Raw genomic sequence first — 19,496 nt, 5'->3', positions numbered from 1 at the left:
CCCACCATTCCTGTGCTGAGTTCCTGGGTCTGTATAACCACTGTGCCCATTATGAGTGGTTCCCACCATGCCTTTGCTGAGTTCCTGGGTCTGTATAACCACTGTGCCCATTATGAGGGGTTCCCACCATTCCTGTGCTGAGTTCCTGGGTCTGTATAACCACTGTGCCCATTATGAGGGGTTCCCACCATTCCTGTGCTGAGTTCCTGGGTCTGTATAACCACTGTGCCCATTATGAGTGGTTCCCACCATGCCTTTGCTGAGTTCCTGGGTCTGTATAACCACTGTGCCCATTATGAGTGGTTCCCACCATGCCTTTGCTGAGTTCCTGGGTCTGTATAACCACTGTGCCCATTATGAGGGGTTCCCACCATTCCTGTGCTGAGTTCCTGGGTCTGTATACCCACTGTTCCCATTATGAGGGGTTCCCACCATTCCTGTGCTGACTTCCTGGGTCTGTATAACCACTGTGCCCATTATGAGGGGCTCCCACCATCCCTGTGCTGAGTTCCTGGGTCTGTATAACCACTGTGCCCATTATGAGTGGTTCCCACCATGCCTGTGCTGAGTTCCTGGGTCTGTATAACCACTGTGCCCATTATGAGGGGTTCCCACCATTTCTGTGCTGAGTTCCTGGGTCTGTATACCCACTGTGCCCATTATGAGGGGTTCCCACCATTTCTGTGCTGATTTCCCAGGTCTCTACACCTACAGTGACCATTATGAAAGTTCCCACCACCCCTATGCTGAGTTCCCAGATACATACACCTGCTGTGCCCATTATGAGGGGTTCCCACCATCCCTGTGCTGAATTCCTGGTTCTGTACACCCGCTGTGACCATTATGAAGGTTCCCACCATCCCTGCATTGAGTTCCAGGTCTACAGACTAGCTAGGGACATCCATAATTTCCAGGATGTCGGCCAGTAAGTAATATAATTCCCCAGAAATCCATAACCTAAGCAGTTGTTGTTTTTTTTCCCCCCACATTATTAAATTCAATAAAAAGGGCAGAGAGAAAGTTGCTACATGTCTCATCTATTAAAAATAAAATATTATATTAATAAACACAATAACTTCCAACAATAAATTACCTCTCATGCAATTTGTGACAGTCCCCAACTGTAAGCCAGAAGCAATTTGTAGACACAGAAAAGCTTAGCTGGTTTCTAATTTGGTCTACAAGAAAATGGCTGTGATCCTCCAACACCCAGCAGAAAAGCCTATCATCTTCACAGTGTCTGCAGTATGAGTGCTCCAGGAAGATGGCCGCCTCCTCTCCTGATCAGTGGGTGTGGGTAGTTCGCCCTCTAGCGGCCACGATCTGTTTGGTGGGCTGGCTTTCTCCTGTCTGCTCTGCGCAGCCGCACAGCCCTTACTGCGTCGCGTTGCCAGGTAACCAAGGAACGCAAATAAAGGAAATGCTGCAGCCACAGGCCGGAAATGGGACGTTCACTTCCTGTTGCGGCTGATAATAGAGAGGAGGCTGGCAGCTGGTCAGTGGTCAGTGCTGATGTGGTTCTGTATTGTGTGATGGGGGGAGGTCATGGATGAGGGGCAGTAATGGTGATAATGTTGGTGGAGGTGGGGACTGCAAATATATATATATGACTATGCTATTATTATTCTTTATTGTGCTTCTAATTATTATAATATTTATACTTCTTTATCGTTCTTTGAGGGACACTGGAATTCGGAGACTGCCGGTGGTGATACGGCCCCCCATAGAGGAGAAACGGCCGCTTGCAACAAAAAATTCATTGTCCGGTACAGGATAACTCCGCCCACAACCAGAGCACCTCCATTTTCTGGTGTCCCAAGGAGAGCGGATGTTTTTTCTATCTCATCTCGGAAGATTTCTCTACTATCAACGGCTTTTTGTAGACTCCTTCCCGATTAATGAAGAACCGGAAGACTCTGGTGCTTCTCTAAACTTCCAGTCAGGAAAGACTTAACAGCAGATAGTTGGGTTGCAGAATTGGGCGGGGGGAGCAGCTGAGTGCCTTGCCATCCCAGGCTACTGAGCTGTGTGTTTCTATTGATACACACAGTGTAGGCACTGTAGGGAGACACAACTCTGGTCCCTGTATGCAAGGGTGGCTCCATAGGATGCTGCAAGAGAAAGGAGCCCCCCCCCCCCAAACAGGAAACCTGAGGAGTGGTCATGGCACCAGCTTACAAGCGAACCAAGGCATAGATTGAGGATGGGTTCAACCCGCATCCAATTTGCATGACAAGCGCGTGTGACTGATAGGGTTGCCACCTCATCCCTTTAAACCCAAACACCTTAGAATTACACAGGTTCTGAGGCTAATTTAGTGCAAATAAGGCACCAATGAGTTTAATTACCACCTTAATCAGCCTGTGTAATTCATGTGTGTTCGGGTTTAAAGGGGCGAGGTGGCAACCCTAGTGACCAACCCTTTAAAAAAGCCGATTCACACATGTCCATTCAAAAAGGGTCCTATACGACTTTGGGTCCAATTCAGGCTAAAGTTCAGACCTGATTCACGCCTGAACCGGTGAACGGGAACGCACCCGTGCCGGGAACTGCAGTTGGACATATGTTAAACCCAGCCTTAACCCTTTCATGACTAAGCTTATTTCTGACATTTGGTGTTTACAAGTTAAAATCCCTATTTTTTTGCTAGAAAATTACTTAGAACCCCCCAAAGTTATATTATATTATAAAACAGTATAGTTATCCCAATTTGTTTGTATAATGTGAAAGAGGATGTTACGCCAAGTAAATAGATACCAAACATGTCACGCTTTGGTACTTAAAAATCTCCATAGGCGACACTTTAATTTTTTTTTTTCTTTACGGTTACCAGGTTTGAGTTACAGAGGAGGTCTAGTGCTAGAATTATTGCTCTCACTCTGACGATCGCGGCGATACCTCACATGCGTGATTTGAATACCGTTTACATATGCAGGCGTGACTTCCGTATGCGTTCTCTTTGCTGCGCGAGCTCGCGGTGACAGGGGCGGTTTGAATTTTTTTTTTTCTTCTATATGATTAAATTGTGTTTAAAAAAATAAAAAAAAATGTAAACCTCTCTTGTGACAGTAATAGGTGGGGACAGCTCCTCTTTATGGAGGGATCGGGGCGTCTAAAATATCCCAAATCCCTCCTTTGCACTTCATAGTATTCAGATCACTGAAAACGGTGTATCTGAATACTGTATGTTTTTTTAAAATCCAACGCCATTGGCAGCCGAGTAAACCGGAAGTGACGTTGTGACGTCGCTTCCGTGTTTACATCAAGGAGAGTGGAACAAAGCCATTTCCGGCTTTGTTCCACTCTGATCATTCTGATCATCGATCGGCTCTCCGGTGCCAACGGGAGGCCCAGGAAGAGCAGTGGGAGGCGGCGGGAGGGGGGGACATCCCCTCCTGCTCCTCCGGGATAACAACCGAGCGGCTTTTAGCCACATCGCCCGCTCTAAACAACGGTACCAGGATTATGCCTGCAGCTGCGGGCATCATCCCAGTATAACCCTCAAAAGCCAAGTATGCACATCTGCGTACGCTAGACATGAATGGGTTAAAGATAAAGAAAGTGCATACTCCATAAGTAATTACATCAGCTGGTTTAAAAACTGATGGTTAATCATTTTGAAATGTTAGTTTTTCTTCTAGAAGCTTCCCATTTCATGTCTGTAGATAGATGTAGGGTACTTTGGTTCAAGCACTGTCCTGTGGAACCTGTGTGCTCGATGCATTTGATCTGCATGACCTTTGAGGGATTCTTATCAAGGATGCTAGAGTGGGCAAGCTCCCCCATCTTCCCCTAAGGGCTCATTTACACTTGCTTCAAAATGTGGCATCGGGCACGCTTTTTTAAAGTACTCTGAATGGCAATTAAAGCCCCTGCCACTAAATAAAATGGTTACCTTACATTCCTGTTCACAAGTTGCATTTTCTTATCTTCAAAAATGATCCACCATGTCACTTGGTGCTTCAAAGCGTCTCCAAAGCCTCCATAGAAGTCTCTGACCACACACGCTTTTGAAAGGCTTTTATTCAGATGGCTTCACTTTGTTTCGGAGGTATTGCAAGTATGACTTATCCCAGGATGCCCAAGGAAACAAGCAAACCAGAAAGACATCATCAGCAGTCACTTCTGGTTCACATGTATATATTCTGGAAGGATCTGGTGCCGACATCACATCTGGTCTACAACGTGGAGCAGCAGGAAGGTGAGCGCGGTCCGGACCGGAGCGATGCAACTAACAGATGGTGCACAACATGGCAAAGCTATAGCGGAAGGTGAGCGGCAACCGGAGAGAGAGGACTGAGCAGCAGAGGATCAGCAGAGCTGGGGGACCAGAGCAGGAGAAACTAGCAGATGTCACATGTAGTGAGAAGCATGGGAGCGATATAGCAGGAGGTGAGTGGGGATCAGAGAGAGAGGACTGAAGAGCAGAGGATCAGCAGAGCTGAGGGACTGAAGCATAAGAAACTAGCAGATGTCACATGTGATCAACAGTGTGCGAGTAATATAGCAGGAGGTGAGCGGGGACCAGAGAGAGAGGAGGATCAGCAAACCACAGGATCAGCAGAGCCGGGGGTTACTACTGCGTGGGGGATCAGCAGAGCTGGGAGTTACTAGTGAGTGGAGGATCAGAAGAGCTAGGAATACTACTAATTGGGGCATCAGCAGATCTGGGGGAACTACTCATCTGCTGACGAGGGTACTAATAAGCTGAGGATCTTCAGAGTGGGGGTACTACTGAGCTGGGGTTCTACTGGGCCCCTTTAAAACAAATAGAAAATCAACACACACATGGTATTTGCCAAGCTTCATTAAGCCTTCAAAAAAAAAAAAAGCATCACCGAAGCATCAAAAACACATTAAAAAAGCATGTTGAAGCCACAAGCGATTTAATGTGTGTTAAAGTCGAAGCAAGTGTAAACGAGCCCTAAGGAATGGATTAGTAAACCTCTTCCCTCTCTAAATGTTAGTAAAATCTTTTATAATTTAGCTTCTTCCTTAATCTCTTCTTCGAGAGTCCCCAAGCTTGAATCCCATTTTATTTGCAAGTTCTTGAATTCAAAGTCTGCCAAAACCTCAGATGACTCTTTCTCTGCATGCCCCACTTTACAGAGATCAGGGACTTTTGTTATACTTTGTGGAGGACTGGGTGCGGGAGGTAGTAGCCCAAAGCTACAACCAGAGTTTCTGCTCCCTGTCCCCTCCTTAGTTAATCACCTTCTGGTGCTGCAGTTCAGTTTAGCGGATCTCCATTGAGCCCGCTCAGATCTTTCGGATCACAGTATTGCACTAGTTCCTGTGGCAGAATTGCCTTAGTAGTTTTACTTCAACCTCTTGGCTGTCCCAGAATCCAGTGGGGACATAGTTTTAGGATCTTAGAGCTCTGAATGCCTTCCTTTGGGCCCAGAAATTCCACCTGGAATCCACCAAATCTATCATTGCCTCCCTTTACCAATTAGACTTTCTGGTTTCTGTGGACATCAAGGCTATGATCCCGTATGTTCCAATTATTCTAGCGCACCAGTTTCCTATGTTTCCCTGTGGGGCCTGTGCACTATCTGCCCTTTTGGCCTCCCATCTGCATCTCAGGTGTTTAACAAGATACTTGCTTTAGCTAGGCCCCGCTGTGTTCTTGTGGTATCCCTACTGTGAAGTACTAGGATGAATTCCTGTTGAGGGAACAATTGGTGTGTTTGTCAACTTGACTATTCAGACATTACAGTGGTTCGGGTGGATCCTGAACCTTCAGATATTGTCGCTGGAACTCTCTCATTGTTTTGGGTGTCTGGCTCTGGATCAGACAGGCCAGACTAAACTTGTCCTTGCACAGGAGAAACTGACTCTTTCTTCTTCACAACCAGTCTTTCAATGTGGGATCAGTCCCTGTGGTCCCTGGACAGATTGTAGTTTGTCAACGAAGTTCAAGATGCTCCTGGCTTTATGGCTCAGGAATGCAACTCTGAAATTAAGGATGTCCTTCCTTCTAATCCTTTGAAGGATTCAAATGATAGTTGCCAGTCTGTCAGACTTACAAGGAGTACTAGGTACCCTCTTGGTGCTGGGGACTTGGTCGGAGGACCAGTCTCATCTTCCTTTCAACATCCTGGAGCTGTGGACAATTTGTCTGTTTCTGCAGCATTGGATCATTATGTTGGAGGATAATCCACTCCAGATTCTGTCAAATTATGCTATTGTGGTGGCGTCCATTAACCATCAGGGAGGAACCAAAAGTCCCGCCATGGCAGAAGATTGGCTCCTAGATTGGCTCCTGTCGTGGTCAGAACGTTAGATTCCAGCTTCGTCCACTGTGTACATACCAGGCATACATAAATGATGGGCAGACTTCCAGCAGCACCTGGACCCCAGAGAGTGGTCCCTACACCTGGGGTCTTTAGTGGGGGGATGTCAGAGGGGGCTCTTTTGGCCTTCAGGTTCCACAACAAACTGAAAAGGTCTCTAAACTTTCTAAACAATGGGCCAGTTTACTGTTTTTCAGACTTTGAAGGAGACAGATTGTGGCCAGTGTTATAGAAAATGCCTTGGTGTCAATGGGGGAAAAAACAATGTCCAATCATAAGCAATAGAGGAAACATAATGGCCCATCATTGGTGTCAGTGAGAGGAATAGTGACCCATTCTTGGTGTCAGTGGGAGGAATAGTGACCCATTCTTGGTGTCAGTGGGAGGAATAGTGACCCATTCTTGGTGTCAGTGGGAGGAATAGTGACCCATTCTTGGTGTCAGTGGGAGAAGTAGTGACCCATTCTTGGTGTCAGTGGGAGGAAAAGTGACCCAAACCTCAGTACCTCCAACAGGTCACGTTTTCAGGATTTCCTACACCTTGCACATGTACTATTAATCAATGTCAATGGCTTGGTATTTAAGAGAGGTATTTTATCTAAGGGAAATTTCAAAAACATGGGGACTGAGGTTGGAAACCACTGCTTTATCAGAAACACTGAATGCTCGGGTGGCTCTGTGGGATCAGTACATCCTAATCTTTGTCTTACCTCCCCTGACCTGGTAAGATACACTGATCTGGTAAGATTACATAGTTACATAGTTAGGAAGGTTGAATAAAGACACCAGTCCATCCAGTTCAACCTGAGTGTCTACAATTGTCCCTTTTCCTGTACATTGCACACTCACATCAGTCCCTACCCTCAATGAGCCCACAATCCAAGGTCACTATTCATATACTAGGGCCAATTTTGGACAGGAGCCAATTAACCTACCTGCATGTCTTTGGAGTGTGGGAGGAAACCGGAGTACCCGGAAGAAACCCACACAGGCACAGGGAGAACATGCAAACTCCAGGCAGGTAGTGTCGTGGTTGGTATTCGAGCCAGCGACCCTTTTTACTGCCAGGCAAGAGTGCTAACCACTACACCACTGTGCCGCCAGTGGTGGCAGATTGGTCCGCCAGATTGCTGGCAGACGATCTGTGGGCACTGTCAGATCATCAGGATTTTCTATCTCAAGGACTGTTTTTGCCATCCTGAGGAATGGCTGTTCAAAACCAGGTTCTGAAAGATAGTCATCTCTAAAGTTGCACTCCTTGTGGTATAGGACAAGTCTACTTCCAATCGGGTCTATTATTGGACATGCAATGCTTACTTCACTTGGTGGAGTCTTGGGGCTTCCAACTAAGAAGCTACTCCATGGAACCAATCCTCTTGGCTCTCAACATTTTCTAAGGCTAGACTTTTGCTGCTATGTTGCTATGTTCCTCCTGTTCCTGTTGAACTTCTTTTGGACTTTCTCACAGTCTGATGATTCCTGTGTCCAGAGGAAGGATGACAGGGAGAAGGGGGGAGCATAGGAGAGAGGGAGGTAGAAATAGATACTTTTCTTTGCTTGGCCATATGCTTTTCTTGTTTTTCCAGTCTCATTGAAGAACAAAGCAAAACAGTTACAATTTGATCTTTCAATTAGGTGTAGACTGCAGTGACCAGTAAAAGGTTACTTTTACTGTCTGTCGAATAAAGCATTTTTTACACTTTTATATCACATGCTCTTGAAATTTCAGATTAATTCTAATCTGCTGTGTATTCATCCCTCAGAGGTCACATCTTGGATGGTCCCTCCCACAAGGAGCAGAGTCCATTCCCAGCCCCATCAATGAGGATGGAGAAGGAGCAAAGTTACATGACCGAGAAGATATTAAATCTCACCCTGGAAATCATCTACCTACTGACTGGAGAGGTGAGGAGGATTCTGGGAGGGTCACATGTCATCACTCATCACCATTAATAAAACGGAGACCTGGCAGGAGAGTTGAGGAGGAGTTGAGTTGAGGAGGATTGTGGGTAAATTATAAGTAGTATCTCTAAAGTCCTGTTAACAGTAAAGAAGCACCTTCAGAATATTGAGGGACATCCCTCGGTTATTATTTATCTATTATGTTATAGAATTATGGACCTCTGAAGAAGATCAATGACAACACAACATCTCATATTTCAAGGGGGTGGAACGGAAACCTGAGCCTAATAACAGAGTCTCAACTTTCTTCTCTGATACCTGAGAAGAACAAAGACAGTAAGATCCTAGAAGTCACCCAGAAGATCATTGAGCTGCTGACGGGAGAGGTGAGCGGTGCCGGGAATTCTGGGACATTATCCAGTATCAGACAAGGGATGTGTCTGGATGGTGACTGTATCATTGTGTGTGTCAGGTTCCTATAAGGTGTCAGGATGTCACTGTCTATTTCTCCATGGAGGAGTGGGAGTATATAGAAGGACACAAGGATTCCTACAAGGATGTCATGATGGAGAACCGGCCACCCCTCACATCACCGGGTAAGAGGAAACTTTCATTTCTTGTAAAGGAGAGAAGAGTATTGAGGATCCACCTAGATACACCAGTATCTGAGATATAACATTAGTATAACAGTAGCATGGTTGCAAATGTAGTTTAATTCAGTGGTATTAACCACTTGACCACTCAGCACTTAAACCCCCTTAATAACCAGATAAATTTTCAGCTTTCAGTGCTCTCACATTTTGAATGACAATTACGCAGTCATACAACACTGTACCCATATGATTTTTTTTTTCCTTTTTTCACACAAATAGAGCTTTCTTTTGGTGGTATTTAATCACCGTTTTGGGTTTTTTATTTTTTTTACAATAAAAGACTGAAAATTCTGTAAAAAAAAAAAAAATGACTTCCATTATAACATTTAGCAAATTAGTAATTTTTCTTAATAAATTTTGGCCAGAATTTATACTGCTACATATCTTTGGTAAAAATAAGTACAAATTGGTGGATGTTATTTGGTCTTTGTGAAAGTTATAGAGTCCACAAGCTATGGTGCCAATATCTGAAAATTGATCACACTTGAAGTACTGACGGCCTATTTCAATTCTTGAGACCCTAACATGCCAGAAAAGTACAAATACCCCCCAAATGACCCCTTTTTGGAAAGAAGACATTACAAGGTATTTAGAAAGAGGCATGGTGGGTTTTTTGAAGTTGTCATTTTTTCCCACAATTCTTTGCAAAATCAAGATTCTTTTTTCATTTTTTTTTTTTCACAAAATTGTCAAATTAGCAGGTTATTTCTCACACACAGCATATGCATACCACAAATTACACCCCAAAACACATTCTGCTATTACTCCCGAGTACGGCGATACCACATGTGTGATACTTTTACACATAGCGGCCACATACAGAGGCCCAACATGCAGGGAGCGCCATCAGGTGTTCTGGAGGACCCAGGCCAATTCTGACATTTCTCTCCTACATGTAAAAATCATCATTTATTTGCTAGAAAATTACATAGAATCCCAAAACATGATTTATGTTTAGAGAATACAGTGGCGGTCATTGCAACTTTTTATCTCCCACGGTACTTGCAATTTTTCAAACGCGTTTCTTTTTTGAGGGAAAAAACGGTTTTGTGCTTTACAAAAAACAAAACAGTAAAGTTAGCCCAATGTTTTTGCAAAATGTGAAAGAAGAAGTTACGCCGAGTAAAAAGATATCTAACATGTGACCCTTCAAAATTGCACACACTCGTGGAATGGCACCAAACTTTTTTTTATTGTTCATTTTGCTTTATTTATTTTAGTTAGACACTTTTTTCCAAAAATAATTTTTTTTATCACTTTTATTCCTATTACAAGGAATGTAAACATCCATTGTAATAGGAATATGAAATGACAGGTCCTCTTTACAGTGAGATATAGGGTCAGTGAGACCTCACATCTCACCTCTAGGCTGGAAAGCCTGAAAAAAAACAACAATCCTGGCTTCGATCGTAGCGGTGAGTCGGTAGAAGCACCGGAGGGCGGCGGGAGGTGGAGGACGTCCATTCTCACCTCCCGTAAGAATGATCAAGCAGCGGAACAGCCATTATGATCATTCTTGTGATGTAGGGAATCGCCGGCTGAAAAAGCTAATATCTGAATGATGCCTATAGGTGCAGGCATCATTCAGATATCCCTGCACAAATTCAAGGACGTCATATGACGGCTGGCAGGCGGGAAGTGGTTAAAACCCCTTTTTTTTTTTTCTAACACAAAGTTGTCCATTTATACAATATTTCTAACACATAGCATGTACATACCAAAAATGACACCCCAAAATAGATTCTCCCACTCCTCCTGAGTACGGCGATACCACATGTGTGAGACTTCCACAGCCTGGCCACACACAGAGGCTGGGTATCACTGAGTATGGCAGGGTACTGCAGAAAATGGCAGGGTATTGCAAAGTGTGGCTGAGCATGGAGGTTTGGCTGAGCTTGGATAGATGGATGGCTGGATGTGACTGCAATTGTCACAGAGCAGCGCTGTAGGCACTACAGATCCAGCCCACAGTGTTGCTGCCATCCGATCTCTCCCCCTCTCCTCTCACAATGTATCGATCGGTTCACAGAGGGGAGAGAGGAACCGGTGTCATGATGACGGTTTGTTTACAAGTGAAATGCTCTGTCATTTGACAGAGCGATCACGTGGTAAACGGCCGCTGATCTGTGATCCACCGGTTCCTCTGGACCCGGCGGTCACGGATGTCCTCGGGGGCATGCAAGAGTGGAATTCTGGGAGGACGTCATATTGATTGCATTGATCAGAGAAGCAGCCAAGAGGCCCATGGTAACTCTGGAGAAGCTGCAGAGATCCACAGCTCAGGTGGGAGAATCTGTCCACAGGACAACTATTAGTCGTGCTCTCTACAAATCTGGCCTTTATAGAAGAGTGGCAAGAAGAAAGCCATTGTTGAAAGAAAGCCATAAGAAGTCCTGTTTGCAGTTTGCAAGAAGCCATGTAGGGGACGCAGCAAACATGTGGAAGAAGGTTCTCTGGTCAGTTGAGACCAAAATTTAACTTTTTGGCCTAAAAGCAAATCGCTATGTGTGGCGGAAAACTAACACAGCACATTACCCTGAGAAAACTATCCCCACCGTGAAACATGGTGGTGGCAGCATCATGTTGTGGGGATGCTTTTCTTCAGCAGGGACAGGAAAGCTGGTTAGAGTTAATGGAAAGCTGGATGGAACCAAATACAGGGCAATCTTATGCCGTGTACACACGTAGCGGACTATCCGGCGGACTTGCCGCCGGACTTTCCGAATGGGCTACTTGCCCACACACGGCACTTTTTCAGCGGACTAATACGGCGTACTAAGTTCGCCGTACTATCCGCCCTACTTTTGAAATGAACGGACTCGCCCACACAGGCGGAGGAAAGTCCGCTCATTTCGAGCACGTCTCCAGGTAGGTGGGGTCAGCGACATATCCTTCGTGGTATGGACCTGGTATGGACTTAAAAAATCGGCGTGGGCCCCCCCCCCCCCCAGGTCCACATCAGACCCTTGTCCGAGCACGCTACCCGGCCGGCCAGGAAAGGGGGGGACGAGCGAGCCCCCCCCTTCCTGAGCCGTACCAGGCCGCGTGCCCTCAACATGGGGAGGTGCCTTGGGGAAGGGGGGGCCGCATGGCCCCCCCACCCCAAAGCACCATGTCCCCATGTTGATGAGGACAAGGGCCTCTTCCCGACAACCCTGGCCTGGCCGGTTGTTGGGGTCTGTGGGCGGGGGGCTTATCGGAATCCGGGAGCCCCCTTTAATAAGGGGGCCCCCAGATACCGGCCCCCCACCCTATGTGAATGAGTATGGGGTACAATGTACCCCTACCCATTCACCTGTAAAATAAAGTAAAATAAAAAAAGACAGCACACAGATAAAATAGATTATTGCACAGCTCCGGGGGTCTTCCGTCTTCGGGGGTCTTCTCGCCGGACTCCTCCGCTATCTTCTGCTAGCTCTTTTACTAGCGGAGGAGCCCGGCTTTCTTCCTCGCCGCCACCCTCTTCTTCCAACTTTGGCGGTCTTGTCCCCCTCTTCAGTTCTGCCGGGCCACCGCGCCTTCTTCTAGCTCTTTTACAGGCGGTGGCCCGGTCTTCTGTCGCCGCCTTCTGTTCTTCTCTTCAGATGTTGCCTCGTCGCTCTCTCTGCTCACAATGACGGGGACAAGGCACGCGGCGACTTATATAGGGACATCACCGGATGATGTCCCCGCCTATTATGATGTCACAGTCCCAGCATCCTCTGGGACTGTGACACCATAATGGGCGGGGACATCATCCGGTGATGTCCCTATATAAGTCGCCGCGCGTCGCGTCTGTGCCATTGTGAGCGGAGGATGCGACGAGGCAACATCAGAAGAGAACAGAAGGCGGCGACAGAAGATCGGGCCACTGCCTGTAAAAGAGCTAGAAGAAGGCACGGTGGCCCGGCAGAAGAACCGAAGAGGGGGACAAGACCCCCTGAAGTCGGAAGAAGAGGGCGGTGGCGAGGAAGAAAGCCGGGCTCCACCGCTAGTAAAAGAGCTACAAGAAGATGGCGGAGGAGTCCGGTGAGAAGACCCCCGAAGACGGAAGACCCCCGGAGCTGTGCAATAAACTATTTTATCTTGTGTGTTGTGTTTTTTACTTTATTTTACAGGTGAATGGGTAGGGGTACATTGTACCCCATACTCATTCACATAGGGTGGGGGGCCCCCTTATTAAAGGGGGCTCCCGGATTCCGATAAGCCCCCCGCCCACAGACCCCGACAACCAACGGCCAGGGTTGTCGGGAAGAGGCCCTTGTCCTCATTAACATGGGGACAAGGTGCTTTGGGGTGGGGGGGGGCGTGCGGTGTCAAAAATCCTATCCTTGACCCAGCCATCAGAATCGTCCAGGGACTTTTTGATTCTGGTTACTTCAGAACCATCCTGTAGGCTGGGAAGGGAACACCCCCAGGGTAGGATGAACAAGGGCTAAAGCCCACTCTACATCTAAATTTCGCTAAATCGACTTTCATAGCCAAACTGTTTGCATTTGTGTCTTGTAATTCTTTTTCTTTTACATATTGAATGCACTCCCCACCTTTTGGATATTAAATTATAAATTTGTTAAGTGTCTTCTGTGTACTAAGCTAGGACTGGTCTCTCTAGAGATATTGTTGCATTGTAGTGTCAATGTGCTTGGTCTAGGTATCTTGCTAATCTGTTTGCAATCTAGTGGTGGCCACATGTGGTCAGGTATGTGAAAGTATATCACAGCCAATCTTGCATGAGTAATGTAAGCTTCATTCTCTCCCACACCAAACAAGGTCCTTGCCTAGGTTAGCTAGCTGCCGTGAGCTTGCATCCTTGATACACACATCCTCTGATATAAAGACACGTATTCAGTCAGTGTGTGTGTTTCCTACAGATGGATCCAGTAATGGGAATTCCCCAGAGAGGTGTACCCGTCCTCTGTATTCCCGGGACTCCACACAGAAACATCAGGAGATTCCAGAGGACCATCAGGTAAGAGCTATTCCGATATTCTACATGACCCATCTACAGTAGAGGCCTTGTGAACCCTGATCAGTAAAGCTATTGTGTTGCATAGAATGAACATCCGATTCATGTTAAAGTTGAGATCACAGAAGAAATGAAAGAGAAGTATTCACAGACTGATGTGCAATGTAAGGAGGAGGATTTTCCTACAGATGGATCCAGTAACAGAAATCTCCCAGAGAGATGTTTCGCCCATTCTTTGTATTCCCGGGACTCCACACAGGAAGATCAGGAGATCCCTCAGGATGATGAAGTAAGTCCACATGGGGTGGTCATACGTAAATGGTGTGACCAAGTATTAAACTATTCCTATTTCATAGGGAGGTTCTGTCAGTGCATGTCTATAGATTAATATTTTGAAATTAGTTTTACACTCGTAGCTAAAGGGGTCAATGGTAAGCTTCTTGAGGTGCTGTGTATCTCGTAACTTTTTTTTAAAGCTGTGTACCTGTGGGCTGGATAAAGCTATACTGTATGATTTGTAGACATGCTGTGTATGGTATGTCACAGAATCGCTTTCCACACTCTGAGTGCTTCCGTCATATACCACTTTCTCCAGTCTAAATCTAGATATTAGATATTACAGCTGCTTGCAACCAAGAACTAGGCAGTACTTGTTTTGGCTGCGGAACTGGAAAATGAACTGTTTGTTTGAACAAAGGCACACAAAGATATCTACTCGTATCCTCCCCCCCCCCCTTCTTGGCATAATGAAACGTGGCGGGGTAGATTTTACCTCCACCAGTAGCACGACACAGGTGTATTCAAACTTCTCATTAGTAGACTGTCTTTGGGAGGGACTGCTGGAGGAACCTCCCCCTCTCAGCTAATCCACGGAGGCATATACATCCCATAATAGGTTTCTCCCAAGGCAGACACAAACAATAGAACAATGGGATACAGCCACACCTCAAACAATCTAGAAAAGAGTCTACAATAGTATATGAGACAAAAAAACAATGTCATATATATATATATAAAATATTACAATATTCCAGCATGGTTGTACAGTGAGTCTGACTAGTGCAGATTGGGGTTCTCGGTCACCCTGTGCCCCTAATAGACACAGGGTAAATTACACATAGGAGGGGCCGAGGGAGCTGGATTACTCTCCAAGTAAGCTGGGTTCCACAAGCCCCCCACCCAAAGTGACTCCCATCACATGGTACATTCATATTCATCCTTTAAAAGAGGCATTTAGGTCAAATGTACGGTATACACTGAAATTTACATGGTTATACATCTATTAGGGAATTGATTAGCTATGCTGAGCATGGATATTTAATACTTCTTAAAGTGTTACTAAACCCAGGACCATGCATTCGTTATATCTGGTCTCCCACAGTACACAGAACATGGAAATGCAATCGTTTTAGTAAATATAAACTGCTAAATTCCCCCCCCCCCCTTTTTTTTTTTTTAACCTTTTCTCATCAGCTGTATATAGCAGTCTTGTGACTGCTATCAGTGTCTGCTTGAAGCTTGTAGAAGGAGTTTTCATTCTACTCTGACTGTCCTATGAGGCTGCAGGACCCCTGCCCCTCTGTCTGGATAGTGCTGATTGGCCCTGTGCTGATGACCTGCACCCTTCCAAGAACAAAAAAAAAAACTCTCTAGCAATACACATCAAACTGAGCATGTGCAGAGTACCTCTAAGGCTCAGGAGATAGATTGGGGACTGTGGAAGAAGGGGAGGATCCGAGATTACAGGATCAAACAGCCTTTTTACACAGTACGGAAGATTAACCCCTTAGGTTTCACAGTGAGTATAATAAGCACGCTTTACTGCAAATACAGACTAATTTTACTGCTGTGGTTTTAGTAACACTTTAACTTGACCTCCGCAAAGTTTTTACCCCTCTCCATGACCAGGTCATTTTGTGCTATTCAGCACTGCGCAACTTTAACTGGTAATCGTGCAGTCATGCAACACTGTACCCATAATATAACAAATAGAGCTTTTTTTGGTGGTATTTGATCACCACTGGGTTTTTTATGTTTTATTATACAATATAAACTAAAAAGACCCATATTTTTGAAAAACAATATCATTATTTTTTTTTACTTTCTGCTATAAAACATATCCAATAACAAATAAGAAAAATCTAATTTTTTCATTAAATTTAGGCCAAAGTGTATTCTGCTACATGTCTTTGGTAAAAATAAAAACCCCAATAAGTGAATATTAATTTGTTTGTTTGGGTGAAAGTTATAGCTTCTACAAACTATGGTATTTTATACTGGAATTTATGCAGCTATAGAAGCTATATTGTAATGGACGGTTATCAGTGACTTATACTTACTGTGATAGGGTGGCGGGAAATTTAGCACTAACAGACACTATCTGGGAGGGTCACTAACTGACGTTGATGTCGCTAGTGACACTAACACAGTGATCAGAGATAATACTGTACACTGACACTGTACTAATGGCACTGGCTGGGAAGGGGTTAACATCTAGGGGCGATCAAGAGGTTAACTGTGGTCCTAACAAGTGTAATATGTGCTGTTTTACTTTCTGATCTGGCTGCTTTTTCTCCCTGCATTTCAGGAAGAAGAAACAGCCAGATTGCTTTTTACTGTACACGGGGTTCTATGTGTTTTTAGAACTCTGTGTGTGATTGGACACGACCGATCAGCAGGTCTCAGCTGAAATCGTTGGCTGAAATCTGCTGATCAAACACAGCACGGGTTGACAAGAAACGCGTGCATGCACACCCAAAATCCGGAAGAAGTCCGTTCGCATACATGTACAGTATATTAACTGTGAGCGGTCGGCATGTGGTTAAAATAAGCTCCGTTTTCAATTTGTTATTAGCACTGACGTGTTTTGTAGCATTTACAGAGAAAAATTTACATCAGGCCCTGCCCCCGAGGAATTTTCACTCTTATGTCCTAATTTAATCACAATTAATGACGTGTGTCACAATGGGCCAGTGTTTCTGCTGAGAGAGTGCTCACTGCATGATCCTAGCACAGAGATTGAGCTGTTAGTGGGGACTGAGAGCTGTCTCTGACAATCTGTGGCAGGCCAGACTGGCTCCTGATCATGTGACCACTGTGACTGCCAGTGGCAGTGGTCACATGATCGGCGATCCCACCCAGAAAGATCAAATTTCTTTGCCCATCGGCGTACTGTTAACCAGGTTTTATGCTGCATTTACTGCTACAATTTGATGCACCAGAAATATACAGCCTGAAGCTAAATCAGGGGATTTGTAGGGAAGATTTCTGGTCTTTAAAATTGAAATTGTTTTCTTTAGTCCAGCCTATAGATATGAGAGTTTTAGAATCGTACCCCTCAGTGTTCTCTATTCTATCCAGGAAGACGGCATGATTGTTGTTAAAGTAGAAGATCTAAACAACGACGATGCCTATGGGAGGTGTGATGATCAGCCAGTGGAAGAGGAAGTGTCTGCTTACATTACCACTGGTGAGTAGGAAGCACTGAATATAGAGATATAGTGTCTGTGTGTACAGACCCCGCCCACCCTCGTGTCTGTGTGTACAGACCCCGCCCACCCTCGTGCCTGTGTGTACAGACCCCGCCCACCCTCGTGCCTGTGTGTACAGACCCCGCCCACCCTCGTGCCTGTGTGTACAGACCCCGCCCACCCTCGTGTCTGTGTGTACAGACCCCGCCCACTTTCGTGCCTGTGTCTACAGACCCCGCCCACCCTCGTGCCTGTGTGTACAGACCCCGCCCACCCTCGTGTCTGTGTGTACAGACCCGCCCACTTTCGTGTCTGTGTCTGTGTGTACAGACCCCACCCACCCTCGTGTCTGTGTGTACAGACCCAGCCCACCCTCGTGTCTGTGTGTACAGACCCCGCCCACCCTCGTGTCTGTGTGTACAGACCCCGCCCACTTTCGTGTCTGTCTACAGACCCCGCCCACCCTCGTGTCTGTGTCTACAGACCCCGCCCACCCTCGTGTCTGTGTCTACAGACCCCGCCCACCCTCGTGTCTGTGTCTACAGACCCCGCCCACCCTCGTGTCTGTGTCTACAGACCCCGCCCACCCTCGTGTCTGTGTGTGTGTACAGACCCCGCCCACCCTCAATGTCACTATGCAGACCCCACCCTCAGTTTCCATGTGTACAGACTCTGCCTATCCTTACTGGAGATGTGTAGAGACACCGCCCTCCTTCCCTCACTGTCAGTATGTACAGACCCCACCCATCATTAGGGAGAGTGTGGCGCCTATGTGTAAAGACATATATTGTAAGTGACTACACCGGCTGAATTAAAAATAATTAGTGCATCCATGTGTGTGTGTCTGTGTGTATGTATATGTGTGTAATATATATATAATATTATATATATAGTTGTGCTCTTAAGTTTACATACCCTGGCAGAATTTATGATTTCTTGGCCATTTTTCAGAGAATATGAATGTTGACACAAAAACTTCTTTCACTCACTGACATTTCTGGATTCTGAGTCATGGGGAAAGCAAAAGAATTGTCAAAGGATCTGCGGGAAAAGGTAGTTGAACTGTACAAAACAGAAAAGGGATATAAAAAGATATCCAAGGAATTGAGAATGCCAATCGCAGTGTTCAAACTCTAATCAAGAAGTGGAAAATGAGGGGTACTTTTGAAACCAAACCACGGTTAGGTAGACCAACTAAAATTTCAGCAATGACTGCCAGGAAAATTGGGATGCAAAGAAAACTCCACAAATAACTTCAGGTAAAATGCAGGTCTCTCTCTCCCTCTCCCTCCATCCCTCCCTCCCTCTCTCCATCTCCATGTGGTATGGCTGTTTCAAGATGCACAATAAGGAGGCACTTGAAGAAAGATGGGATGCATGGTCGAGTCGCCAGAAGAAAGCCATTACTACACAAATGCCACAAAGTATCCCACTTACAGTACGCCAAACAGCACAGAGACAAGCCTCAAACCTCCTGGCACAAAGTCATTTGGAGTGATGAGACCAAAATTTTGCTTTTTGGCCACAACCATAAATGCTTCATTTGGAGAGCAATCAACAAGGCCTATGATGAAAGGTCCACCATCCCTACTGTGAAACACGGCGGTGGGTCGCTGATGTTTTGGGGATGTGTGAGCTACAAAAGGCACAGGAAATTTGGTCAAAATTGATGGCAAGATGAATGCAGTATGTTATCAAATACTGGAGGAACATTTGCATTCATCAGACAGGAAGCTGCACATGGAACGTACTTGGACATTCCAACATGACAATAATCCAAAACACAAGGCCAAGTCGACCTGTCATTGGCTACAGCAGAATAAAGTGAAGGTTCTGGAGTGGCCATCTCAGTCTCCCGACCTCAATATCATTGAGCTACTCTGGGGAGATCTCAAATGTGCCGTTCATGCAAGACAGCCCAAGAATTTACAGGAACTGGAGGCTTTTAAGAAGAGGAATGGGCAGCTTTACCATCTGAGAAGATAAAGAGCCTCATCCAGAAATACCACAAAAGACTTCAAGCTGTCATTGATGTTAAAGGGGGCAATACACGGTATTAAGAACTGGGGTATGTAAACTTTTGATCAGTATCATTTGGGTAGTTTCTGTTGTGATTATGATTTTAAAAAGAGTAAACACAGTTGATAATAAATGGCTTCAGCCAAATACTAACCATGAAAGAAACGTTTTTGTGTTCTCCCTCATATTTTCTGGAAAATGGGCAAGAAAT

General features: G+C 45.6%; 2 protein-coding genes across 2 annotated transcripts in view; one reads left to right on the top strand and one right to left on the bottom strand.

Moving 5' to 3' along the window:
* LOC143957109 (uncharacterized) overlaps nt 1-1,341 on the bottom strand; it is a 135,893-nt gene extending 134,552 nt beyond the window's left edge. The window contains exon 1 of the mRNA XM_077467255.1: nt 1,094-1,341. The gene's annotated coding sequence lies outside the window, so the exon portion shown is untranslated. The remainder of the gene's footprint in view (nt 1-1,093) is intronic.
* A 629-nt stretch (nt 1,342-1,970) lies between these two features.
* LOC143957209 (uncharacterized) overlaps nt 1,971-19,496 on the top strand; it is a 68,660-nt gene continuing 51,134 nt past the window's right edge. The window contains exons 1-7 of the mRNA XM_077467353.1: nt 1,971-4,271; nt 8,060-8,201; nt 8,408-8,584; nt 8,671-8,794; nt 13,702-13,799; nt 13,885-14,085; nt 17,157-17,265. Coding sequence (XP_077323479.1) covers nt 4,030-4,271; nt 8,060-8,201; nt 8,408-8,584; nt 8,671-8,794; nt 13,702-13,799; nt 13,885-14,085; nt 17,157-17,265 — 1,093 coding nt within the window. The 5' untranslated portion in view covers nt 1,971-4,029. The remainder of the gene's footprint in view (nt 4,272-8,059; nt 8,202-8,407; nt 8,585-8,670; nt 8,795-13,701; nt 13,800-13,884; nt 14,086-17,156; nt 17,266-19,496) is intronic.

Source organism: Lithobates pipiens, unplaced genomic scaffold (genome assembly GCF_037356315.1).
Source record: "Lithobates pipiens isolate NorthernLeopardFrog02 unplaced genomic scaffold, aLitPip1_a1.2 Scaffold_51, whole genome shotgun sequence".
Classification (NCBI taxonomy): domain Eukaryota; kingdom Metazoa; phylum Chordata; class Amphibia; order Anura; family Ranidae; genus Lithobates; species Lithobates pipiens.
This window is presented reverse-complemented; position numbering and strand designations above follow the sequence as displayed.